We start from the raw sequence: 26932 nt of genomic DNA on the forward strand, positions 1-26932 counted from the left end.
TAGACACACAGTCTGATACAGATTGTTGGTTCTGCCAACGAGCACAGGGCTCAGACCATAGTTACACTAGCTGCTACAAGGACAAGCTGAACCATAACAGACACGCTGTAACAAAAACAATAGCTATCAGGCCTAGCGGAGACATCTTGGCCCCTACAGGCTACCAAATATCATGTCGTATCATAATGTATTACACAAGTACTATAAGTGATAGTACAGTATAAAGGTTGGCTATAAACAACCATGATAACGATATAGTATCATGTATAATTCTTCTGCAGTACCCCCAGGCTAAACGTTTTGAGAACCACTGCTGTAAACAACACTGCATGTGATCATCAGACATAATGAAACATTCAGGACATTGTTGGGATAGAGATGACATAAGCTGCAGACGCAGCGAGCTAGAGCTAGCGCTCTCTGTGATGTCTGACTCACCGATATCTGATCTGCCACTGTCAGTGGATGAATGGCTGCCTTCTGCAGCTGGATGAGACAGGGATACAGTAGGTCCTCACTCTGTGTGTGTGTGTGTGTGTGTGTGTGTGTGTGTGTGTGTGTGTGTGTGTGTGTGTGTGTGTGTGTGTGTGTGTGAAATGAAATAAAACGATAACATCATAAAAATACAGTTGTTGTGAGAGCAGATCAGAAGGAGAAAAAGAAGTGAAAACACAGAAGCTGTAACAAGAAAACTAGAACTGAGGACAATAAGATGAACAGAAACTACAGCGTGATCCTGAGAAACTTTTCCAAATGTGTATGTGTTCTACAAGACATACTGTCAGTAGTTGCCTACTGTGGAGCTTGAGGTGGCTAATCAATGTTGTTTAAAAAAAAACAAGAAATTATTTGAATAAATCATAAGCCACAGGCTTCTCTGCCTTTTCTATACAGTAGCCTATGTGAAAACACATGTAGATGTGTGTGTGTGTGTGTGTGTGTGTGTGTGTGTGTGTGTGTGTGTGTGTGTGTGTGTGTGTGTGTGTGTGTGTGTGTGTGTGTGTGTGTGTGTGTGTGAGACACGTTGTCCACTATTTTGAAAATGTTTGAAAATTGAAAAAATCAACGTGGAAACGATTATGCAACAAAAAAATTGCGAACATCTCAAATGATTGCGATTAGGCGATTATTGTAATAATTGTGACAGGCCTGTGTGTGTGTGTGTGTGTGTGTGTGTGTGTGTACACCACAATACATTAGCAGGCAGAGAGTGGGAAACATTGCCCTGCATCACTCACTGCACACACACTCACACACGCACACACACACACACACACACACACACACACACACACACACACACACACACACACACACACACACACACGCACACACGCACACACACACGCACACACGCACACACACACACACACACGTCCAACGCCCCTCTCAGACTCATACAACGTGACAGGAATGCATGACTAAATAATGGAGCCCAGCCTCCATAAAGGACACCGCTGCTCTCTAGTGTGTCACAATTTGTTTATCATGCTCGCCTAGTAATGTCTCTGTTATACCATGCCAAAGTGGCTTTGTTCACATGGTTATTATGGCTTTGTTTTCAAATGCTTTCCAAATGCAATTTCCCTTCATCCATTGAACGCCTCTGTCTTTAATCATATTCTTTCCGTGTAAAGGAAGGAAACAGCTGCATTTTTTTGGGGGGGGGAAGAAAAAACGTTTAAAATGAAGTCAGTAGATGAATATCTCCAGTCAGGCGAAATGTTTGCATTGTATGTGTGAAAATAACATTTTTAGGAGCCATTTTGTTTACTGCAGCTTGTTTAAATGCTAGAAGATAGAGAGGAGGGGGAGAGGGAGAGGGAGAGAGAGAGAAAGAGAGAGAGAGAGAGAGAGAGAGAGAGAGCAGAATGGATGCTGCTCCCTCCACCATCTCACGGTGTGTTCGCTGTGTTTTATCGCCCCCTGCAGGAATGTGGAGAGACGGCGCTGCACTACTCTGTACGTACAGCTGACCAGACCTCTCTACACCTAGTGGACTTCCTGGTACAGAACAGGTAAATAAAAAAGAAAAAGAACCCTACACTATTAGGTCGGGTAAGTGATATATTTTGGTCAACCAAATTAAGGCCTGAGTCAGATTTCTGCAAATTCCTTCTAAATCCTTTTTAGAAGGAGTTTTCTGAAAAACTGCTGCTATCGGGCAGCAACCTCTTATCTCCATATTTTAACATTTTTTTGTGTTTCTTTTTCGTACATTAACGCCATAGTTGATCATACTACAGCGTCACACAAAAGCATCACAAGTAGCAGATCCGCGAGCTTGTAGATCTGCTACTTTTGCTATTTTTTTTTTTAAATCCTGAAAAGTAACAGTTTCGGACATATGAGGTTTCCACCCGACAGACAATATATATAACTGAAATCTAAAACCACACAAACTGCTTTCCCGGTTTGAATGGGTTAAAACAAAACGTTTTTTTGTTAAAAGGTTTAAGCACTACATTCTAATAGTAATCATCACTTCCAATGTCTTGTTTATCCTGTGCCCTTTGTGTGAGTTCTCTCTCCTGATTGGATTAAAATTCGGTATCCCGGCCTGAAAATGTTTCTTCTGTTTAATCAAGAGCTGGAGGGACGGGGAGAGACCCCTGTCACTGAACAAACACTCTATACAGCAATGAGTACTACAGTATCAGAATAGAAAGCAAACGCTTATTTTAACAACAGCACTACCTTTAACTATAACACTATTGTGCTATGCCATTCTGGACCACTACTGGCTTATTATGTAAATCATGGAAAAGCTGTGAAAACCTATTATCAAATACCCCTTTCTTTTTTTTTATTACATTTATTACATTGATGTACAGTAATTGCCTGCTACAGTTTGTATTGTTGTGCCGCTGTCTGTGGAGTAAAACAAGGAGACAAGCTGAAGCAGAGCGCCGCACAGCACAGCTGAGCTTAGATTCAGTGTTGCCAGATTTTGCGAGAGAAATGAGCAACCTGGATTATGAAAACAAGCCCAAAAAGAAGCGACCTAGACCAAGAGCACTTTAAACCTACAGTATATATATATATATACGGCCATTTGAAAATAGACACGTTGTGAGCTTGTAGATCTGCTATTTAAAAAAATAATCTTGAACACAAAAAGTGAAAAATGTGTAACGTTTTTTGAAACATTTTAAATACGCAAATCTTGTATGGCACCCAAAATTTCAGATGAGAGGTTCTTGACATTAAAATGTTTTGAGAACCACTGGTTTAAACAATAATAATAAAAAAAAAATTGGAAGCAAGGCGAAGCAAGCAACTACACTTAATAAAGCCCCCCCCCCCCAAAAAAACACTACCTGCAACTACTCAGTATGTGCAAGCTACTTCACAGAAAAAGAAGCCCAAAGTGGCTTATAATAAGCAGACATGGCAACGCTGCGATTCCCACAAGGCAAAAAGAACTGGGTCAAGCCACTTGTTCCATGAAGCCTTAATTTATTCCTGCTCCTCTCGATTTGTTTCCTCCCCACTGACTGCCTCAGCTGCATACAGCTCCTTCTCATTTACTAATAGCTTTATTGACGTGATGTTATGTTTGGCCTTGTGTTGTTTTTTTTTCGTAATCAGTTTGTTTCTCAGAAGAGGAAGAGTCGATAGAGACCATTACATTTACCTGGCATTAACGTTAGAGCATGAAGTGTTTTGTGGGCCTTAATCAAAGATGGCTGTTAAGAGATCAGCTTGTTTTTTAAACAGGATTTTCTTAATTCACAGTTTCATGTGTAAAAATATATAGAATAATCAATTACCGGTAGTCAATTGATATATATATATATATATATATTTTTTTTTTTGTGCAAATAATCAGTTTAGTGATGTATCATGTCATATTTCGGATGCTATTTACAAGTTCATCTATGTAAATGTGAATGCTTGTCTTTGTTCCATTCCATTGTTATGACATTGAAATGTTTTTTACTGCTGGGTAAATATCTTAAGCAAATTGTATTACCTTATTTTGTACTCATTGCTTTAATTTAATTAATCATTTAGTCAGATTTTATTACTTATTTCTACCTGCATAATTATACAAAATACATCAAAACCACAGTTTTAGCCTATTCTGCTTCAGTGTTAACCTTGTGTCACCAGTCTAAAAATAATATACCAAACGATTATTATACCAAATGAAACAAAACGAATATAACAAACTAAGCACATTTTAAGGGGAATCATTCTGGAGGTGCACAAGTGCTCTTGGTTCCCGCTGTATGTGTATATCCGCTCTAGACCGGATCAGAAAAGTGAAAAAGGAGTTGATCCCAGGCTACTTCAGTGTTGATATGGTAGCTCATTTGAGGCCAGTAAATAATAGAAGATCTGTTTTGTGAAGCAGATCTTGTCAACAGCCCTGTCTTTGCTAGTCAGCCGTGCAAAATGAAGGTCGTCTGGAATGGATAATGAAGCATTACATTAACCTGAGGCCACGGGACTGTGTACAAAATGCCCCCAGGTGATGACCCATGTCCTCTGTGTGTGTGTCTGTGTCTGTGTCTGTGTCTGTGTGTGTGTGCGTGTGTGTGTGTGTGTGCGTGTGCGGTACAGTGGTAACCTGGATAAGCAGACAGAGTGGGGGAACACTGCCCTGCATTACTGCTGCATGTATGAGAAGCACGAATGCCTCAAGCTGCTACTGAGGGGCAAGCCGGCCACCGACATCAGTGAGTCGTATACATTAATTAACATGATGATGATACATATCGTCGCTGTCGGGCAGAAACCTCTTATTTCCATATTCTAATCTTTTGAGTTTTTTTTGTAAATTAACGCCCTACTTGATCATACTACAGCGTTGCAAAAAAAACAGCTTTTTTAGCAGTTTTAGAATTTTAATCCTGAAAAGTAACAGTTTTGGACATAATGAGGTTTCCACCAGACAGAGACGATATAATGTATACATAATATGCATCACATACATAGATACATCACAATCTTAACGTGCGATCAACCTCGCTTCCCCCACAGCCAATCAGAATGGAGAGACCGCACTGGATGTTGCCAGGCGACTGAGGAACAGCCAGTGTGAGGAGGCAGTGAGTACAGCTCCATGTCAGACACACTAGTGTTCAACAATAGACCCAGGAGTGATCTCACTAGATGTTATTGGACCATTACAAATGCCCTGATTTAACCCCCCAAACATTGGTTATATCAAAAACATAATAAAACCAAAGTATTAATAATAATAATACATTTATTAATATAGCAAAATCTAAAGTTAACAAAGTGTAATTTAGATAGCGTGTTATGTAGACGGATGCCAGGTTAATTTTTTGACCTTTGTGTTTGTGGAGTTTAAATTTACAGACACACTTTTGGATATTCTACAGTTTAGACTGATGATAGGTTCTTGGTTTACCTATGATCCTATATTACTATTTCTATGCATTTGATGTATTACCTCGTGTTTACCTTGCTTACTCTAAGTCGCTCTGGATTAAGAGTGTCCGCTAAATGCCTAAATTGTACATTTAAAATGTGCAATTTAAACAGTGCATTTAAACAGTGCATAAAATACAATGTAAAATGAGTGTAGTGTAGGAGGTGACAGATTGGGAGTGTGCCACCTCCTCCCACCTCGGTTGGTTATTTAAACCTTTCTACTCTTTACACACACTGTTGTACACACTGTGTGTGTATATATATATATATATATATATATATATATATATATATATATATATATATATATATATATATATATATATTTTTTTTTTATATATATTTTTTTTTATAGACAAGGCAGTTTTATTTGTATAGCACATTTCAACACAATGGCAATTCAATTCAATGTGCTTTACACAGAACATCAAGCAAAGGATAGAATGCATAAAACCAAAGTAAAAAATAACAGATACAGTTACAGTGCAGAAGAGAAAGAAAAAAGAAAAGTAACTCAAGCAAAGGCAGCGGTAAACGGAAAGGTCTTTAGTTAAAAAAAAGTGTTTTAAAAGAAAAATGTCCATACATGATAGACATGGTTATCAGTCTGCGGAGTGTACCACAACGATATTTCATTGCACACACATACATATACATCCATACATACATACTGTACATACATAAACCTTGCATCTTGTTAACATGTAGTAGTCTTTAACACTAGATGGCAGTCAAAGGTCTGGAACTGGCCTCGGGCACCAGTGACAACAGAGTGGAAATAATATGTGGAGGCATGTTTAACCATTAGGGCTGCTTTGAATGCAGCATCATGTGCATAGAGCACTGTACACAAAGGCAGTTATGCATGTAATGCAAAATTATGGTTATGCAAATTGTACAAGGGTACACACATCATGGCAAACAGTAGTGGCATTGTGGCCAGTTTGTTTTTTTAATATTATGTGCTTGATTTGCATGCGTGTGTGTGTCTTTGTCTGTAGAAAGGAGAAGATCTGCACACCATCTTAATGCTCCCAAATATATTATATTAAGCGGTAAAAGACACAGCTTAATAAAATATTTTTTGGAGCATTAAGACAGGTCTTCTCCTTTCTACAGTGTTGCCTATTTTGATCCAGCACCCGTGGAAATAGCCTATTTGTGGATGTGCGTGCACCTCTTGGACTGCTATTGTCTTTGTCTTTGTGTCTTCCAGCTTGTGCAGGCTGCAGAGGGGAAGTTTAACCCTCACATCCACGTGGAGTATGAATGGAGCCTGAGACTGGAGGAGATGGATGAGAGCGATGATGACCTGGATGACAAGGTCTGGAACAAACAAAACAAAAACAATATATATCAATTTAGGGGTCCTTGGCACTGCTCTAATCTCTCTTCTTCCATGTCCTCTCCATGTCCATCTCTAGCCTAGTCCCATAAAGAAGGACCGCTCACCAAGGCCCCAGAGTTTCTGCCACTCCTCCAGTCTGTCCCCCCATGACAAGCTGTCCCTGCCCGGCTTCATCAGCCACCGGGACAAGCAGCAGCGCATGTCCTACAGCGCCTTCACCAACCAGATGTACAGCGCCTCCACTGACCTCACCTCCTCCCCGGTGGCCGACGGTCCCCCGCTGCCACCCAGGAACCAAGGAAAAGGTCAGAAGACCACCGGGCTGGCGCTTTTTAGTATAGTTTTTTTTAGTCATAGTACTGTAAAGTAGCGTAGAACTTTTACGGGACACGTTTTAGCTTACCATGCTCATGCTTAGGGATGGGACGATTATTGTTCTTATCGTTTATCGGGATAAAAAAAAAAGCTCACAATAATCGCATCGCAGAGCTTTTAATTTATCGTGAAATTGTCCTCCGTCATACACTAGGATGAATTAGCTTTTGTTGAGCTGCAATTTCAGTACCACTTAAACCCTCTATACTCGATAAAACAGACCCTGTAAAGAGTGCATTTGGTACGCTCTTATTTCATTCTACACAAATTGATTTGCCAAAAATCGACACGCGTTGTGAGCTTGTAGATCGGCTATTATTGGCAAACGTTCCCCCCAGAATAGGGATGCTGGGGGTTCAAGTTGTTAACAAAAGTAGCATTTTAAGTTTAAACATATTTTGATTATTGCGATAATTACGGTATTGTTAATAGCAATAATTTTTGCCACAATGATCGTGACATGTAATTTTCATATCGTCCCATCCCTACTCATGCTAATGTTGGCCGTTGTTGCAAATATAGATGTATGGTGCGCGTGGCTGGTTTTTACGTATTGAAGTTAAAACCAACAAATGTTGTCGTTCCTTATCAGATGCAGGTGCTAATGTCTGCTTCAGCATTTTTTTATGAAATGAAATCCCATTTACTGGAAAGCTTTTGTTCATTGCTCAAACTCTTATATTTTACCCCAACACTTGCACGCACGTTGCCTATAAAGTATACACATGATAAAAACACAAACATAAACAAAATAATGCTCACGTCCTGCGGCAGAATGCAGTTACTCTGCATACAGATCGGAGGGCAGGAAGTAGGTGTCATTAAGTAAATATCACAAAGGACCTTCAGGAAAGCGATGTCTGTAGCAGAGTGCAGAGACAAGGCCGGCCGGCAGTGTTGCCAGATTTTGTGAGAGAAATAAGCAACCAGGTCTATGAAAACAAGCCCAAAAGAAGCGACTATAGGCCACATGAGCACTGTAAACCTATGTATACCTATGTCGCTTATAATAAGCCGACATGGCAACACTGCCGGCCCGGGGGGGGGGGTTTGTTGAAGCCTGACATTTAAGGTGCTTCATTACGTTAAAAAAATATCCCCCTGTCGCACTTCTCCATCATTAGCCTCAACACATTATACAAACAGCCTGTTGGGGGGCCTTGCTTGTCTCTGCAGAATTTTAATTAAAAATAACATTTACTCCCTCCTTTAAGTTGGGCAGCTTAAACACCATGACAGTCAAAGCGGATGGTGTACTGCTGCTGTTAAAAATGTGCCACCGTAGAAGCTTTATGCTGCGTTCACTCTGGCAGATACAAAAGATGCAAAGATACACAGAATATTGTAGCTTAAGTTGAAACCACCTCGACTTTTTTGTAGCTTTGTGTCTGTTGTAGCTTTTGTAGCAGCTACAAACGTTGGATGTATCTTTGTATCTTCATGTCGCTGGCTTACATTGAAAAAGAGTGTTAGTCTGTATCTTTGTATATGCCAGTGAGTGTGAACGCACCATTAGAATAACAGGTGCTCTGACCTAGGCGTCGCTAGCGATGATCAGAGCAGTGCTCTCCTCTTTAACTGGGTGCTGCTGCCTAGAGAGCCTTAAGTTGCTTCAGGCACGTTTGTGCTATTTCTCCTCTTTTTTTCCTTTTGCTTGTCACTGATAAGATTTCATCTTGTTGCTTTTATAGTGTGTGGGAGCAGCTCTTTTGACGACCGACACAGAATCTCTCCCACACTCTCATCTCCTGCTCTCTTTCTTTCTCTTTTTTTTCTCTTTTTATCCTTCCAGCTCCACACTTGGCATACCTTGGGTCTCACTCGCACTACGCCACTCTGGCTGGCACTCGACCATACATCAGTGAATATCCTGTTTTTACGTTCCCCTCCCCCCTCCCTCCCTTCCCCTCTTTTGACTCCACCTCCTCCCACCTCATATGCGGCTAAAGAGCTTGATTCCAAAATGGGATATTATCCACTACAAAGTGTCAGCTATTAGATCAGCGGTTCTCAACCTTTTTTATTCCAAGGAGCCCCCATGACTGGGGTGAGAGTGTACAAATGGAACCAAATGGATCCATAAGGGGGTCCATTTGCTTCCTTTTGTACAGTCTTAGAGTTACAGACCTGTAAGGGTCCATTTAAACCCGCCTCCATGGAACCCAGAATGTCCCCTGAATCCACTTTGAGAACCACTGTATTATCGGGATGCATTTGTGGGTCGCGGACACATTTTTATGGGCCGCGAGTTAAATATCCCTTTATTTTTCGTTTCCTACATTTATTTTATTTTATTATTATTTCAAAAGATTTTCAAAGAATTCCCCAACAATGAACAATTACAAAAAATGTAAACATAAACAAAAACAAAATCTAACGATTTTTCAAAAGAAAAAAAAATCTTTAGTTAGAGGGGAAAATACTTAAGAAGTACTGAGAATAGCAGATCTACAAGCTCACAACACGTCACATTGTGACGTGTTGTGAGCTTGTAGATTTTCACTAGTTTGGATCCCGGGGAGACATGATCAAATTTCTATTTTGGGTCTCGAGCTAAAACATTCGGGAACCACTGCATTAGATGACTGATGTGAAATTAAATGTCACTTGTGCAATAAAGAAAAGATTTAATGTTCAGACAATTACAGTTACTATTGTTTGCTCAAATGCGTATATAACATTTTGGAATTAAACCCTCACCCCTTTTCCTCAGTTCTTAATTCATTTTCTTGCTCAGTATGCTAGGGTGGTGGGTGTTGTTTTATTTAACTCAAGAATGCAGCCGTGTTGGCTAGCTAAACCAAACTTTACCCGCATGCAGTTTTATTGCAATTGGAATCATGTCCCACCATCCACTGAGCTAAAGTTGTTTTTTATCATTGCTGATTCCTTTTCTGGCTGAGCTTTCTGTTAGCTACCTTTCACTCTAACTTAACTTCCAGTAGATCATTGGGACTTAACAATAGGTGATTTGGAACAGCAGCCGACCTGACACTGTAGAAACCATGTATCCTACTCATAAACAAACTGACACATCCCGAAATGTGTACGCACGCACACTCACACTCATACGGTGCTCTTCTTGAGTAATACTCTCACCCTCTCCAGTACAATATGTTGTTCTGACATGCATTGATCTTTGTCCTAACATGTCTTCCCCCATTTTGTCCAGCACATCTCTTACTCCCAGTCCAAGACACATGACTCTCCCATCCTTCCCACCCTATCTGTTTCTACTCCTCTGTCTTCCTCCTCCTCCGCAACCTCTCCTACTCTTGCTGTGTGGGTATCCGGGGTTAAACGGAATGAATGGCACCTGTCATCCACCTTTCCGACCGACCCTCTCATGTGTGTTTTTATATGTGTTGTCACTCCTCTAGCTCCGCCCTCATCTGGCCCTCCCTCTGCACTCACACCCGGAGGCAGCTCCACGCTGTCCAAGAAGAGGCCTCCTCCCCCTCCCCCCGGACACAAACGCACCCTATCTGACCCACCCAGCCCGCTCTCCCACAGTCCACAAAGTAGAGGGGGTGAGACTCATGAACACACATACAGCAGAACCTGGTGTCAACCTAGCGTGGGATTAAGGTTAAAGGCTACTAAGATCAAATTTATACTTCGTCGTACGGCTTTTGCTCGACTGATTTGAATAAATTATTAAAATTTTACTTGAGCGTGTTTGTTGAGCGATGCGGTCGTACAATGAAGTTTAAATTGGAATTAGAAATGCCTTGCTTCAGTGGAGAGGTGCGTTGGAAAATCATCTTTTATTGGGGTTGTTTATCCTGCACTTCAGCTGGAACTGACTTGGAGCCCACTTTGCCCACTGTGTTTAATGATATAGATGTTGTTATCATTTGTCTTATGTGATGTTAAGTGCTATTTCTGTCACACACACACAACACACCAAATAAATAGCTTACATTCAGTGGATTTAGCCATGCTAGCTCATGGAAAGCTCAGCCAGACAACTTCCCCTCTTTATTTTATTTTATTTGGACCATTCTTATTTACAATTTTTATACTGCTATGGTAAATAATAGTATATTTACAAATATCGATGTCAATATTTCAGGAAGTGATTCCACTCCTCCACCCATGAACAAGATGTCTCCTGTTTCTAACAAGTTTGAAGGCATTCCGCAGCCGCAAAGGTATATTGCATACACGGTGGATGAATCCCTGGCTTGGCTGGTGAACTTTTGTCGATAGATCTTTCTGAAAGCTTTTCAGATCTCTCTGGAAAGGTCTAATGTCAACAATAATGTCAGCCAAAATTAATGTCTGCTTTGCAACTATTCTTCAATATCTGTTAGATAACTCTTAAGTGATTGTAATCGATGATGAGGGTCTTGCCCCATCCTTGCTGTGGTTTCTCATTCAACGTGATGCACATTTGTTTCCAGCACTACAGCAGCCAACACAAAGTCTACACTTGGTCCAAGGGTTCTTCCCAAACTACCTCAAAAAGGTATAGACATTACTGAAATGTTGCTGCTGTCTAGTGTCTACGACTAGTTCACATTATATAAAAACATTATAATGTGTATAAGTTATTTCTATTGGTAAATTCACAGTCTTAACTAATTTCAGTAATTTGATGCTGAATTGAATCGCTGCTTTTCCCCCCAAGTGGCGCTGCGGAAAATCGATACCATACACCCGTCTATGGACAAACCCAGCCTTCCCCCAGAGGTTTTCCAGAAGTCCCCGCCAGGATCTGAAACCCCGCAGAAGGCTGCTCCTCTGGCCGAACGGCCTCAACCGGGGGACCTGCCCCCCAAGCCTCAGCCCTCTGAGCTTCCCCCCAAGCCCGGCGAGCTGCCCCCCAAGCCTCAGCTCTCTGACCTCCCTCCGAAGCCTCAGCTGGGGGACCTCCCGCCTAAGCCCCAGCTCAAAGACCTTCCCCCCAAACCTCACCTGTCAGACATTCCCCCTAAACCCGGAACGGCCGAGCCGCCGAGTCCCCGGCCGCCTCCCGGAGAGCCCGCCCCGAAGCCTCAGCCTCCGGCTCAAACCCAAGCTCAGCCTCAGCCGCAGCCGCCGGACTCGCCGTCGCCCAATCAGCAGCAAGCTGACGTGACGGCCTCGTCTCCGCAGCAGGCCAGCGAGGACACCAATGGGAGCCCGCCGGGAACCACGGAGACGCCTGTGCCCCTCCCGAGAAAGATAAACACGGTACACCAGTGGTTCTCAAACTTTTTTGTGTCGAGGACCCCCAAAATGATGTGTATTTGGCCGCGGAGCCCCATCTGAAAATGTTTTGAGCCAAAAATCTAAAATGACACGGATGCTTTCCCGCTTTTAATGGGTTAAAAAAATCTTTGTGGAATAATGCACAGGGACAATATTTTACAATAATATTCACTAAAGAATTTGTGTCCAGGGCAAGAGCAAAACCCGGAGGGTGAAGACCATCTATGACTGCCAGGCTGACAACGATGACGAGCTGACATTTGTTGAAGGAGAGGTAATCATAGTGACTGGAGAAGAGGACCAAGAGTGGTGGGTGAGGACATGCTTCATGACTTCCATCCTCAAATATATACAGTGATACTATAGATACATGCATTATTGCTAGTGAGACTATTATGGATTCTGCATAGTGTTGCTGTCGGCCAGAAACCGCCTACAGTATCTCCATTTTCTAACTTTTTGTATTTATTCGTAAATTAATGCCTTATGTGATCATACTACAGCCTACCACGAAAGCATCGAAAGTAACAGATCTACAAGCTCGAAACGCAGTGGAAGCGATGCGTTTCGAGCTTGTCGATCTGTTATTTTTTCTATTTTAGAATTTGAATCGTGAAAAGTAACAGTATTGGACATACAAGGTTTCCACCCGACAGAGACGATAGCTAGGCTTATCAATGCAGAATTATGCAGTCCTCTGCCCAACTTTCGTTGCACAGTGGACTGCATAGCAATCATTCTGAACATCACAGATAGAAGGACAAATGTTGAATGCTAAATGGTGCTCTTTTTTTGTTTCTCATGTGCTTTCTGTGCTGCCTCTCTCTCTCTCTCTCTCTCTCTCTCTCCTTTTTAGATTGGGCACGTCGAGGGGCACCCGGAGCGAAAAGGGGTGTTCCCCATGTCTTTTGTGCACATCCTGAGTGACTGACAGCCAGAAAAGACTTGCACTAAGCCTCCACCCTCATACGAGGGGTCTTGTAAATAGCTGCCGTAACGCCCTGCCCCCTCCTCCCCCCCACCCCGTCCCGAGACAAGCATTCTAGAAGGAAAACAATGAAGAAACCCAAGTAGGCTCATCTGGCCATGGATGCCACAACATCCACGTTGTACAAACTATGTGTGTATTCTTCCTCTTACCAGTATTATCTTAACCCCCATAGCATGGCTATGATGAAGCCACTCTCAAAACCCTTAGCACTTACCTAAAAATATATGTTTATGCTGTCACTGTGTATATATGTATGTAAATATATATATTTGTGTGTGAGTGTATATACATGTTTTATTGTACAAAACATGTACAAGTATAACATTGCTCTCTACCTGTTGGATTAAGCATCAGGGCAGTGGAGTTTGAATTTTATCTGTATTAATTTTACTGACCATTAAGTAATTATCAGCTTACAAGAGGACAAAATGGGGAAACAGAATGTGAAATACGTCATGTCACTCTGTGTCTTGCATCCCTGTTAACCAACCACCGTAACTTGACTAAAGAGGCAGAAACAATCTCCCTCTGATTGTCCCAAAATATTAAGAAAAGAAAAACCTTCATTCAATGTATTCCTTGTTCTTGCTTGCTTTTGTGTGTGTACACGTATTATGATTGTTTTACAGTATAGAAACCTGCTGCTACTGTGTGGTGGAATATCAACCTGTGGGGTCACTCACCATAGGTCACTAATTTTACTTGTTACACTGTTCACCTTAGGTATGCTCTGCGTGTGAACGTCAAGTCATCTCCACAGTCCTTAAGACCCATCTGTGCATGGTTTAAAAATGACTGGAATAAATTGAGCGAGGAGTGCTGCATATTTTGACACTCGCCTCAGGGTTTGAAGAGCCACTGTCATGCAGGACTTACATGCCTGCTGCTATTGCCACTATTATTGTTGGAAGCTCCAACAAATGTCATCTTAGCAATAAATTGAGGAAATGATTCTCAGATGATGCCCTAACTTTAAGACATTTTATGAAACTTGGTCGACCTGTGCTCACAACTCCCCCCCTTCTGTCTTGTTTCACATACTAATGGGTTTATACCACTCATGAACTGTTGAAATTTGATTTATAGATGAGGGTTAATGTCATGAAACAGCCACAATCCTTGTAAATGTCAGTATGTTAGTTTCAGTAAACACTCCATCCACAGGTACAACTGCGCATCAAACTTGTCTGTTATAGGATTTAGGTGAACTTGGTGATGCAACACCCATAGTTTCACTCCTCACCAACAGCAGTTCCAATGTAAGAAACAAACCTATCATTCCATTGTATCATTAAAAGTGCTGTACTATGTGAATCTTGTCCTTTTTTGTGCCAACCAACGAAGTGTGAGCCAATTCTAGTCAGTTTCCCCTGATAAGGCTAGTGTGGGCCAATCCAGTTTTCCCTCACTGCATCATCCAGATAACATTGTTTTGTCATTTGACAAGTCAAAACAAACCAGACAAGATTAGCATTGGTCAGGTCCAGCAACCATTTGTTGGGCTTAAAAGCATTATGCAGTTCAGGTATTCAAAACGGCATTAACCCCCAAGGCTGATTCTGAAAAACTTCCCAAGTCAATTTTGTTCCAGGGATCTCCAGAAGCAAAACGTTTGCTTACATGATTTTTCAAAAATAGCAGATCTACGAGCTTAAGTTCCATTCCAGGTTGTTGCAAACAGGGCAGGAATTTCAGAGAGGCCACGAAGGCTTTTGAATACTTTTAGAAATTTGCAGTGAAAAGGCACATGAACGTATAGTTTAAATACAAGGTCAACTAAATAGGATCCTTATGTACTCAAGTCAGGCATGCCCCAGCTGACTAGACCAGTGTCTCTTGTGATTCGTAATTCCTGAGTCCAGCTGGATCAGATTGTAAATACCATATCACTATACGACTGAATGGAACAGCAAGGACCTTTGACAATGTTTTTGCTTAATAAAATATTCAAGCAATGTCACTACAGATATACATAATTTAAAATCCTTAAATTCTTTCAATGGACTAAGATCTTGTTTTATTTGATGGCCTGTTCCTGCCTTCAAAAGATGAACACTAAAGGCCAAGCGGCCTTGCCCCTAAAATGAAAGTTCCCGGCCTGGTTGCAAATAAACCCAGTCATTCAAAACGGCATTAAGAACCAGATGAAAATGAAGTTCCATTCCATTGTGTGCTTTATTTCAGAAGGTTTCACATTTTTTCAACTTAGGCCATCCATTTCCATGATCCTCAGGATATAACAGTAAAATAAAACAAATCCATCTTTAAAGACAACATAAATATTTGTGTTACAACACAAAATCAAATATACAACTACTAAAATTATATACACTGCAGTGCTTAACCAAAATGTTCATACCACAATTAGTGGTAAAACAACCAACTTATTTACACACTTGGACTTTCAATTTTGATCCTTGGTCCTTCTCCACCGACTTAATGACTCCGACAGCAACGGTCTGTTTCAAGTCCCTCGCTGCAAATCGACCTGTGGAGCAAGCAGATACACAAGTCAATTTAATAGATTAAATGCAGGTAACACATTAAAGGCCCCATCTTGCACGCTGCCTTATCCCTTAACTTTTTCAAGAAAATGTTTAAATGGTTCAAATAGTCGATCTACAAGCTCACAATGACTTTTGTGACGAAAGTGGGCCCCTAAGTTCTAATCAAAAATGCACCCAATTGAATCATTATGACACTGTACCTAAGGGAGGGTATGTGAAGAAGCTCTCCACACACAGGGGCCTGTTGGGGACGAGTTTGACAGTAGCAGCATCTCCAGACACCAGTGTCTGTGGCTGGTCCTCCAGTTTCTTCCCAGAGCGCCGGTCCAGCTTCTCCTTCAGCTCGGCAAAGCGACAGGTCACATGGGTAGTGTGGCAGTCCAGGACGGGGGAGTACCCAGCCTTGATCCTCCCTGGGTGATTCAGAATTATAACCTTTGGAGGAGAGAAACAAACAGGTCACTTAAAAACCAGGCAGGAACTAGCGAGAAGTGGGGTCTAGGGACTATCCGAGGTCCTTGAAGGGGTTCAAATGGACTCTTACAGGTATGAAACTCTAGTCCATGTGTACACTCAAGTTCTGGGGGGGTCCTTGAAATTAAAAAGTTTGAGAACCACTGTTCTAGAAGGCCTGCATTGTACCGTGTACCAACCTGAGCCATGAAACTGCTGACATCAGAGGGCGGGTCTTGTTGGGCATTGCCAGCCACATCCCCGCGGCGTAGGTTCTTCACAGAAACGTTCTTGATGTTGAAGCCAACGTTGTGTCCTGGGAGTGCCGTCTGCAGACCCTGGTGGTGCATCTCGATAGATTTGACCTCAGCGGTGATCTTGGCAGGCGAGAACATCAGAGTCATACCAGGCTTGAGGATGCCAGTTTCAATCTTGCCCACTGGCACTGTTCCGACACCTGCATTGGGAAGACAGGATTTATTAATCTCCCGAAACTTTTACCTAATTGCAAGTATACATAAGCAGTATACTTTCAGTATAGATTCACTGCACACTTTAACCTTAAAGGAGCAAATAGGCTGGGTATGAGAAATGGTACCCTTCAAAAACAAAAAGTGGTGCGATTGGGTTTGTGAGCCATGTTGCTGACCTCCAATCTTGTAGACATCCTGCAATGGCAACCTCAGGGGCTTGTTGATGGTGCGTACTGGAGGGTGGATGGAGTCCAACACTTCCAAGAGAGTTCTCCCACTTGCATTCCCCCCCTCCTTGCGCTTGACTTTCCATCCTTGGAACCAGGACATCTGTAGACACATCATGCGTTAAGGAAATTGTAACTGAGGGGGTCAAGCATGGAAATTGTACTGGGGGTCAAGCATGCAGGTACAAAGTTTTTTTTTACCTTCTGAGTTGCAGTGATCATGTTCTCCCCAGTCCACCCAGAGATGGGAACGAAAGGCACGGCGTTTGGGTCGTAGCCGATCTTCTTGAGGAAGACGTTGACACTCTTCACCACTTCGTCGTAACGTTTCTGACTGTAAGGCGGCTCCGTCAGGTCCATCTTGTTCACACAAACAATGATTTGCTTGACGCCAAGAGTGTACGCCAGCAAAGCGTGCTCTCTGGTTTGGCCATTTCTGGAGATGCCAGACTCAAACTCTCCCTTTGCTGCGGAGACCACCAGCAGAGCGACGTCGGCCTGTAAATGACATCAATTATGAAGTTAATTAGCAGTGGTGGAAGTATGGAGTTTCTAGTTCTGTAGCAATACTAGTTGTGCATTAAAAGTTGTTTAAGTACAAAAGTATTGACATCCAAAATATGTATTTAAGTGCAAATTATAATTACAGTAGAAACTCATTCCATAGTGGCAGGCAGGCTACCAAATGTAAAAGTACTCGGCAGAATTACTGACATTTCATTATAAATTGTAGCCATAATTAGTCATGCTTAATGAGTTCACTTTACAGCAGCTGCTAAGACTGGGCTGGTGTCAATTAGCTAACCATGTGCTGCTGGGTAGCTTGACTTAGTATAGGCCTACATTATGTTTATTAATGACAAATCTAAATAATTCAAGTAAATTAAATGTACTAGAGTAAAAAATACCAAAAGTATTGGCATCAAAATGTACTTAAAGTACCAAAAGTAAAAGTACTCGTTCATTATGCAGAATATCCCGTATCACAAGTTTTCAAATATATAAAAAAAAAAGCAGATCTACAAGCTCACAATGCATCACAGCTACTTTTTCCGCCACTGGCGTCTCCACTCACCTGTGATGTCCCAGTGATCATGTTCTTGATGAAGTCCCGGTGTCCGGGGGCATCTATGATGGTGATGCTGTACTTCTGCGTGTTGAACTTGAGCAGAGAGATGTCGATGGTGATGCCTCGCTCCCTCTCGGCCTTCAGCTTGTCCAGCACCCAGGCGTACTTGAAGGAGCTCTTCCCCATCTGCAAAGAAGGGGAACATCGATGTCAGTGGTGGAAAAAGTATTTTCACTCAAGAAATATTCGGTTACAAGTAAAAGTCTGGAATTCAACATTTGCCTCCAGTGTAGAAGTGAAGGTACTGAATACTCCAGTAAAAACACATCAAAAGTACAGTACTTGAGTAAATGTACTTAATTTACACCACTGGCAATCTGAGAATATTTAATCAAATAAATTAATCGATTAAGCAATGTTATCGATTTAAATGAGCCATCCTTACCGTAGCTGCAGCTTTCTCAAACTTCTCCAGTTTCCTCTGGTCGAAGCCTCCACACTTGAAGACGAGGTGACCGGTGGTAGTGGATTTACCACTGTCCACGTGGCCGATGATCACCACGTTGATGTGAGTCTTCTCTTTCCCCATTTTAATGTTTAACTCAGACAAATGAGTTGTAGATAGTCTATATTCGATGTAACAGCAACGCTTAACCTTCAGCTTCTTTCACGAAATGGTTGTGATTGTCAGGGCTTAGAAAAGCTTTATAGGGCAGCTGGTGTGATTGAACACCTGCTGCTGGCTTAATTATGAATGATGACAATCGATCAATGAATTACAGGTGTGCTCAGTTGAACCTAATCAGTGGTGTAAAGTAAATGAGTACATGTACTCAAGTACTGTACTTATAAGTACACTTTTGAGCTATTTACTTTACTGGAGTATTTCCAGTTTTCAATACTTTTACTTCTACTCCACTACCTCTCTCTCAGAGACAAATATCGTACTTATTTTAAAACTTTAGTTAGTTACTTTGTAGATTTTGATTATTATTACAAAACATACATTAACTACTTCAGCCCTATGTATACTTAGGCAATTGAATGTGGTGTATCTGATATTTTTTGGAAAGAAAGAAAGAAAGAAATGCAAGCTCTGTATTAATATTCTGATAGTAGCTTAATCATAGGGGTGTTCCCATAGGTCTATAGTAAACAAAAATGACCCCTGGCCTATTGAACAAACACTCAGCAATTTTTTTTTATCACAGAAGCTATTTAACAATTATTTTAACACAAATAGAAACATGCACAAAACAAATAGGCTAATGAATAACAATAAAATAAGATACATAAACATATTAATATCTGTGCTCACTGCTCTTGCATGAATAGGATGTATACATCCTATATATAGGCGCGTGCGTTGTTGCTTTCAGTGGTTCTCAAAGTGGGGGTCCGGGGACCTTGGCTTGGGAGGGTTCCAGGGGGGTCCCGAGCAAAATGTATGATAAGTGCACTTTTGATTTTAATAGCTACACCATCACAATCATTTTAACCATTTTATCCATATTATATACCATGGCTATTCAAAAATAGCAGATCTACAAGTTCACAGTAGGCTACACCTGCACTGCTAGCTTGTAGATCTGCTATTTATTTTTTTATATTGAAAATGTTTGAAAATGTATATATATTTTTTTGTATTATTATTATTATTATTATTTAAAAAAACTGTTTTTTGATTATTTGTTTTTTCGATAACATTTTTTTTTGGGGGGGGGGGGTTATGCCTATATTATTTATATTAGGTTGACAGGAAATGGGGAGTGACATGCAGTCCTTATTTTTAACTCTATGCATGCAGTAGTAGCAGTAGTTTGATGACCTTTGATAATGTTTTTTTTTAGTATTAAATGATGTATTTAAAGTCCTTAAATTGTCACTTTACTGTCATCTGGGGACCCCTCCCCCCAAAAAAAAAACATGCAGGGCCCCCCCTGGGGGTCCCGACACACAGGTTGAGAACCACTATAGCTCCAGGCCACAATGACGCTCAATAACTAACCCGGAAATAGGGACAGCGACGCCAATGTCTTTTCTCTGAGCTGCTGTACCACAGTGTTGTACACTAGCGTGGTGGCGTTGGGACCACATAGTCCACCGTTTCTCCACGATCAGCACCAAGGTAAGACCTAAGATGCTCTTATATCTGTACTTTTATTCACGTCAAACGTGTTTCGCGACATAATTCCTCCACTTTCCACCAGTTGCCATTCAATCGCACTTGTTTTTTTGAGTAGAGACAACGTGTCGGGTCGACATTAAATCACATTTAAAGCGATAAGTTGACAAATGATAAATAAACACGTTTAAGATGATCTGTTAGGCCGGGTCTTTGATGGTTTGCTTCCCTGTTTACAGAACAACACTTCACATTCAGAATCAGAATCAGATGGCACAAAATGGTAACGTTACAGTTATACATGATGACCCATATCAGGTTATCGCCAGTGGCTGTGACTCAAACTATATAGGGCTGTAGATGGTGTACATCATTTTAACAAACTGTATGATTTAAGGTTATGATTACACTTTGGATGGTAGATTCATTGTGGATGATCTTTCAGGCGGTATAAATCATGCACATTTCACAGCTGATTACTTGGCTGTCTGACCTGGTTCTAATAGTTTGTCCTTTCACAAGCTGATAATAACGGTCCATAAATCCATGCATGACACATCACTGCTATTCGTGTTTTTTTTAAGATCATTATGTTTCACCTTTACAGTTTACTTTAGCTTCAACTAGAAAGATGGGGTAATTTCCATCACACCAAGTGCCTTCTCTAAATAGGAGCTGAAAGTGGAAGTCAGATCTCCAGGAAGCAAACAGTCTAGGCTGGTTAGTGGTATAATTTCATGGGTTACAAGAGTTCTTTTTAAAGAATCTTGGTTAGTAATATCACTCAACAACAATGAATGAATGTCTTTTGGCTCACATCTTTAATCCAATACATTCATACATTCATACATACATACATACATACATGCATACATACTGTGACCACTGTGCAGAGGTAGGTTAGTATAGCCTATATATCACTAGTTCTCAAAGTGGGGTCTGGGGCCCCCCAGGGGTCATTGAGGAGGTTCCACTGAGTCCTCTGCTAAATTAGTTAATATTGCATCAAAATCAGTTGAACCACTTAAGCCACTTTAATGCGTTGCTACACGACATGTTGAGCTTGTAGATCTGCTATTTTTCGAAACATTTCGAAACCTTATGAAACATTTTGAATAGCTTTAGAACCATTGGTCTACAACATATCAATAACCTTTGACCAGCACTTGCAGCCAATAGTTCATAGACTGGCACAAAGTGATATGGTGCAAACATGCTGAAATAAAATGGGAACTGGAAATGAAAGTTCTGCAGAGCTGACTAGTGTCAATCAGCCAAGATCTGTTGCAAGTCAGTGGAAAATGGCCTCAGTCCATCCTTGAGCACAGAGCACAGTGCTGATAGAAATGACAGCATCACTTTGTTGCCAAGTGGTGATTGACACATTTGTACAGCTTGATTCTTTTTTATTTAACTTGTCTGCATTAAGCCTTTTCCCTGAGGCTTCAGAGCTATACTATTTCTGAAAGTAGGAAATATAGCCTGTTTGTTTTGTGAGTTTTCTATCAATGGAGACAATTGCCCCATCAGAACACATTTTCGCTTATACCCAATGTATGAATTGGGTTTTGGAAAGATAATGACTTTTCTGAGAAATATGGAAAAGGTGAGTTTACATCCGTGGCAAATGAACTTTATGATAATTTATTATTCATAATATGAATAATAAATCACACTATTATTGTGCCACTGACTCAGCCTTTTTGTTGTACTGTGAACAAATGAGGTACTGTATAACTATGCAATATATTAAGATACATATGCTCTTTATTAAGAGAGATAAATAGGGGGTCTGCTGTTATACAGTTTTGTCATACATACAGTAAACATTTTGATCAGTTTGGATAATGTAGTTTTTTATGAAAATGTCATATCCTGTATATAGTACATAGTCATACAGCTTTTGACTGACGTTGAATAAAGTGTAGCCTACTCTCTCTTGATCCCGCCCAGTGTTGAGAGGCAGCGCAACAGAACATAGCTGGCTCTCAGTCTCAGCCTATCTCTCATTCTCTTACCTTTTCATTTATTGCGGGGACGGACACGGGGTGATTGTGGATTTATTCTACCACTGACGTGACGACGGTTGCTATTTGCTATTGGACAGCATTACCATCACGATGTGACTCGATGATTTGCGCTCACTCACGCTCAACTTTTATTCTGTAAGTACATCCGTATATCTGTGTCATAGCAACACATTTTAATGCCCGTTTCAAAGCGCACGGAGGGAGGCGTGTTGGTATGGTAGAAGTTCACTGTATGTAACTGTACAATGTATTAACTACTAGCCTAGTTATTTTATTGGTTACAGTTTAATTCAACCGATCGATCTAATGATAACGTGTCTGAATGGTCTTAAAATAACCGCACTCTGTGTGTTGAAGGACAGTGAAGGTTTGCATGCATAAATAGATGAATCTCAGAACCCTCAAAATGACTAGAGATGTAATCTAGAGGTTACCTATCTGATTAGGACCGCTAATTGACTGTCATGCAGGCGTGTCACGCAGTGCCGCCATGCCGGGTCTCCTTTGAAATGGCAGTGCGTCTCTCTCGTAATATTTACACATACTTCCACTGTCATCATCAATCACTGACTGTGGCAAGCTTGCAAACGTCAGTAACTTTAATCGGTGAGTCTCTGTTGATGTAGCTTTACGGAACGGATGGAGAAATGTTGACCCCATATAGCCTTTTCACACACTGGAGTGTTGCAAATGGAGTGCTAGTTAAAATATTTCTCTTGAGCTTGTTTGGAAATCTGCTGCAACACTTTTTTGACTGACTAAGCTGAACCCAAATTACCCACAATTAAATGGTTTGGGCCTTATTTCCATAGAAGCCTGTCTTCTATGGGTTATTATTTTAAGATTAGAGCATTTGAAGTGGTCAAACTAGCAAAATATGCAGAAGCATCTTCCATAAAATCCTAATGGTCTGGGATATTTCATAAAAGCAAATGCTAAAGCCTCAATCTGTGATTTCTTCACCTGGTTGGCAGTATGTAGAACGGCAGGAACAATATTTACTAAAACATCATAATTTTACATATTGTGTAAATTGTTTAGGACACAGCGCTAGAGTGTGGACCGAGGGCTCCTTTCACACTGTTTCACAAATCACACATTAGGAAACAATTTTTGTTGCTTTTGTTGTGAGATGGCTTTAATCCATTCTTACATCAGTCAAGGAATACAGTAGTAGGAGTCTGTTGTTGGGGACTTGAGTAATTTTGTATAAAGAAATGTTCCAGTGCTCCTGGTTACAGCATGCTCTCTCTCTCTACTCATTCTCCGTTGCATGTCTGTGCTTGTCCTCAAGCTGCTGCCGTGTTGAAACGACACACTTGATTCACCCAGTCAGAAAGTTTGCTGGTTCCACTCCAAACTAGGTCTGATTCTTACTACACTCTATCATCATAATGACATGCATCATCTCATTTCTACATTTCAGTTTGCAAGGCCATGGGTTTCTTCTTCTTTCTTAATAGCTTGGCTAATTTGTTTTCTTGTGTATTATGGTATTTTAATTGGCTCTCTTTGTGTATCTTGAAGGGTGAGATAGATAGGCCTGCCTTTTTCTTTTGCATTATACAAAAAACGATAGTGTGAGTTTGACACTCTGCTGTGCTGAGTGAAGAATATTATGGAAGATTTCGTGCTTTTACTTTTAACCCAGGCTGAAGGCTATAGCCCACTCGTTCCCAAACCTTTTTAGCTCAAGACCCAAAAGAGAAATTTGATGTCTCCCCAGGACCCAAGCTAGTGAAAATAGCAGATTTTATTTTCACTACTTCTTAAACATTTGTTTTCTAATTTATGGAATTTATTTGATTTGTTATTTCTTAATTCATGAAATTCTTTTGAAAAATCATTGAATTTGTTTTTAATTCATGAATGTTTTGAAATAATAATTAAAATCAAAATGTACAGTAGGAAACAAAAAACAAAGGGATATTAACTCCTGACCCATAAAAATTGGTACGCGACCCAAACATGGCCTGACCCACTGTTTGGGAAATGGTGCTGTAGCAGCCTACTATAAAATGAGCAAAGGAGTGAGGCTCTTTAGCTGTGTTGCTTTTGATGGGGGTGTTTTGATGTCCGTCTCGTGTGTGTGTGTGTGTGTGTGTGTGTGTGTGTGTGTGTGTGTGTGTGTGTGTGTGTGTGTGTGTGTGTGTGTGTGTGTGTGTGTGTGTGTGTGTGTGTGTGTGTGTGTGTGTGTGTGTGTGTGTGTGTGTGTGTGTGTGTGTGTGTGTGTGTGTGTGTGTGTGTGTGTGTGTGTGTGTGTGCGCCTGCCTGCCTGCCTTAGAATGTGCACAACGTGCACGTGGCTAGACTGATAACATTGAGCATCCCCCTCTCAACTTTCTCACTTCCCTCTTGTGATGCAGCCTAGTAGCCATGAGAAGAAGAGGGAACAAAAATATCATAGCGATTTTTAGCCTGCGGGTCTGCCTTCAAACAGCATGACATATTTCTGTATGTGTAGTTGTGTACTGTGACTTTGCGTAGGAACACAAGGTTATAAATAGCGTGGCTTTTTCTGAAAGATTAAGCTCTAACATTTGCATTTTTACACAGATGCACACAAGCATAAGTCTAAATCTACAGCAGGGGTCTTCAACATTTTTCAGGCCAAGGACCCCTAAGCTGAGAGAGAGAAAGCAGGGACCCCCCCCCCACTACATATTGTATAAAATTATGTTGCAGATGAAACTTTTTCATAGATTTCATATTCGTTGTATTTTCAGATATTTAACCACTTAAACTGTCAATACTTGTAAACTTGACCTTTCACTCTGTACTTGGTCTGCTCTTTTTTCCCCTCCCTGCCGAAAATAGACGATCTACAAGCTCACAACGCCTCATGCTGCGAGCTTGTAGATCTGCCATTTTTGGCTATAGTTCTAGAATGCGAGGGTTCAAGTGGTTAATGTAAAAATCAAAAAAATCATCCCATCACACAAAGATTTGGCGGCCCCCCCCTGTAGTAACTCTAAGGACCCCTAGGGGTCCGGGACCCCCTGTTGAAGACCCCTGATCTACAGTATAAGAGTCTGTATTATAACCGTGTAATTCTTGTTTTGAAAGGTGCTTTAAATTTTTTTACTTACATTCATGAACAGGATAGGAAATCATTTTCTCCAGTGTTTAGCAATGGCTTTCTACCCCACTTTGGCAGGAGGCAACCAGCCTTCATTTGAAGGTCCAATTCTCTAAAAATATAGTTGCCTCACAGTGAATTTGGCAATGCATCAGCCACTGTGTTATGGCCTGTGTGCAAAAAAATGCTTAAAGTTGTATCCTGGGGATGATTTATTTATTTATTAATTATAGCATGGGACAGTAATGCAGGCATTATGTCGACCGCCTACGTGTTAGTTAGTGTGGACACCATACGTGCAGGGATTCTGCTACAGATGGCGAGTCAGCAGGCTAGAAATTCAGCTTTCACACGACTCTGCTGTCCTTACTACCCACGCCATCTAGCCTTATGTTAAAGCTGTCCTGAGGGGAAGGTTTACATAGAAGACTTTATTTGACTGAACTGGACCTCTGAGGTGTGCACTTTTCTATTTATTATTGTCTCCGCCAGGCCGAAAGGCATGGCGAGAGAGTATGTTTTACCTAGAGCCATATGAAATCTGTTTAATTTTTTTCCCAATTCTGTTTTTTCCATTTTAATATTTCTGAATTCTGTATTTTGCTTTTTTTACCCCCTGTCCGTCCGTACGTCCGTCCGTCCGTCCGTGTGTGTGTCCATCTATCCGGCACCGTTGGCCCGGTCGCTGCGAAACTGTGCACACACACTCCCTGGATGCCAATTCAGAACCTCTGCCCCATTTTTCACATGGGCCTGTTATAGCGCCACCAGGAGGCCGATTTGTGCAAAATCCATTTTTTTACATTACTCCCACAGATTTTATCCAAACGTCATGCAAATTGGTACACAGCATCTTTACAGTGATCAACACGGATTTGTCCGATTTCCCATATTCCATCCTGATTGGCTAAGGTTGGCTTCCAAAGTTTGCAGCATTGGTCCGTTTTGAACAAAAGTTTTGAACCTAATTCCCATTAGGCAGAGGAAGAAATGCCACCCTTTTCACAATGGCCTGTTATAGCGCCACCAGCAGGTCTAATTTAGCAAAACACATTTTTGGCACAAAATGCCCCAAATCATGAATGCAGTGTCCGCTTGCCGTGAAAGGCCTAGGAATAAATGGCACAACTTCCACATTGGTCTATTATAGCGCCACCAGGAGGCCACAATAACGTACCTGGCGGAGACCTGTGCTCCGAGGAGCACTTTTTCTAGTTATTATGGATATTAAAATGGTCTAATGGGAGGATCGACCAGACTGGTGGACGGACGGACCTTGTGCTGCTGCGGCATAAAATATGTGTTTGTTATCCATGTGCTTGACCACATGGGGTGCTTGACACTGACTAAAGAAGGTCCCCAGACTCCCCACACACATAGATTATATTGATTACCTCATTGGTCTGTTGCATACTGAACATATGTTTTGCAGTTTCCAGAACACACAGGCTCCAGCAGGCATACACATGTTCCCCACTTATTGACCTCCTCTCCGTGTGGTTGAGTAAATGAAAAACAAATTGTTTTTTGCACTTGTTTCATGTTGGTCGATTGATCTTACAGATTGTTGATAGGCGGTAGTGGTATGTTTTATCTTTCCTCATCCAGAGCCATTTCTGCACTGTAATGTAATGGCAAACTGTCTGTGATGTG

General features: G+C 41.2%; 3 protein-coding genes across 9 annotated transcripts in view; 2 read left to right on the plus strand and 1 right to left on the minus strand.

Annotated features, from left to right (window-relative positions):
• The window catches only part of asap1b (ArfGAP with SH3 domain, ankyrin repeat and PH domain 1b), an 80421-nt gene extending 65791 nt beyond the window's left edge, over positions 1 to 14630 (plus strand). For 3 of the 6 annotated variants that reach the window (XM_080418429.1, XM_080418432.1, XM_080418430.1), the window contains 12 exons: positions 1933 to 2018; positions 4570 to 4685; positions 4990 to 5057; positions 6623 to 6730; positions 6831 to 7059; positions 8922 to 8990; positions 10510 to 10659; positions 11205 to 11283; positions 11536 to 11600; positions 11763 to 12307; positions 12516 to 12638; positions 13182 to 14630. In XM_080418429.1, the coding sequence (XP_080274555.1) occupies positions 1933 to 2018; positions 4570 to 4685; positions 4990 to 5057; positions 6623 to 6730; positions 6831 to 7059; positions 8922 to 8990; positions 10510 to 10659; positions 11205 to 11283; positions 11536 to 11600; positions 11763 to 12307; positions 12516 to 12638; positions 13182 to 13256 (1713 nt within the window). In that variant the 3' untranslated portion in view covers positions 13257 to 14630. The remainder of the gene's footprint in view (positions 1 to 1932; positions 2019 to 4569; positions 4686 to 4989; positions 5058 to 6622; positions 6731 to 6830; positions 7060 to 8921; positions 8991 to 10509; positions 10660 to 11204; positions 11284 to 11535; positions 11601 to 11762; positions 12308 to 12515; positions 12639 to 13181) is intronic. The other 3 variants (XM_080418431.1, XM_080418434.1, XM_080418433.1) reach the window with 2 other exon arrangements.
• Positions 14631 to 15700: 1070 nt separating this feature from the next.
• eef1a1l3 (eukaryotic translation elongation factor 1 alpha 1, like 3) lies at positions 15701 to 18634 on the minus strand (the record flags this gene model as incomplete). Its single annotated transcript, XM_080418060.1, has 7 exons — positions 15701 to 15804; positions 16024 to 16258; positions 16477 to 16733; positions 16926 to 17079; positions 17178 to 17474; positions 18052 to 18231; positions 18491 to 18634. 7 exons carry the CDS (start codon positions 18632 to 18634, stop codon positions 15701 to 15703), a joined length of 1371 nt encoding a protein of 456 aa, XP_080274186.1.
• Positions 18635 to 20054: 1420 nt separating this feature from the next.
• The window catches only part of fam49bb (family with sequence similarity 49 member Bb), a 58367-nt gene continuing 51489 nt past the window's right edge, over positions 20055 to 26932 (plus strand). Inside the window, exon 1 of one of the 2 annotated variants that reach the window (XM_080418450.1) lies at positions 20055 to 20173. The gene's annotated coding sequence lies outside the window, so the exon portion shown is untranslated. Of the gene's footprint in view, positions 20174 to 22182; positions 22336 to 26932 lie in introns of those variants that run through there. The other variant, XM_080418451.1, reaches the window with a different exon arrangement.

Source organism: Gymnoscopelus braueri (assembly GCF_963280865.1).
Source record: "Gymnoscopelus braueri genome assembly, chromosome: 21".
In the NCBI taxonomy this organism is placed as follows: domain Eukaryota; kingdom Metazoa; phylum Chordata; class Actinopteri; order Myctophiformes; family Myctophidae; genus Gymnoscopelus; species Gymnoscopelus braueri.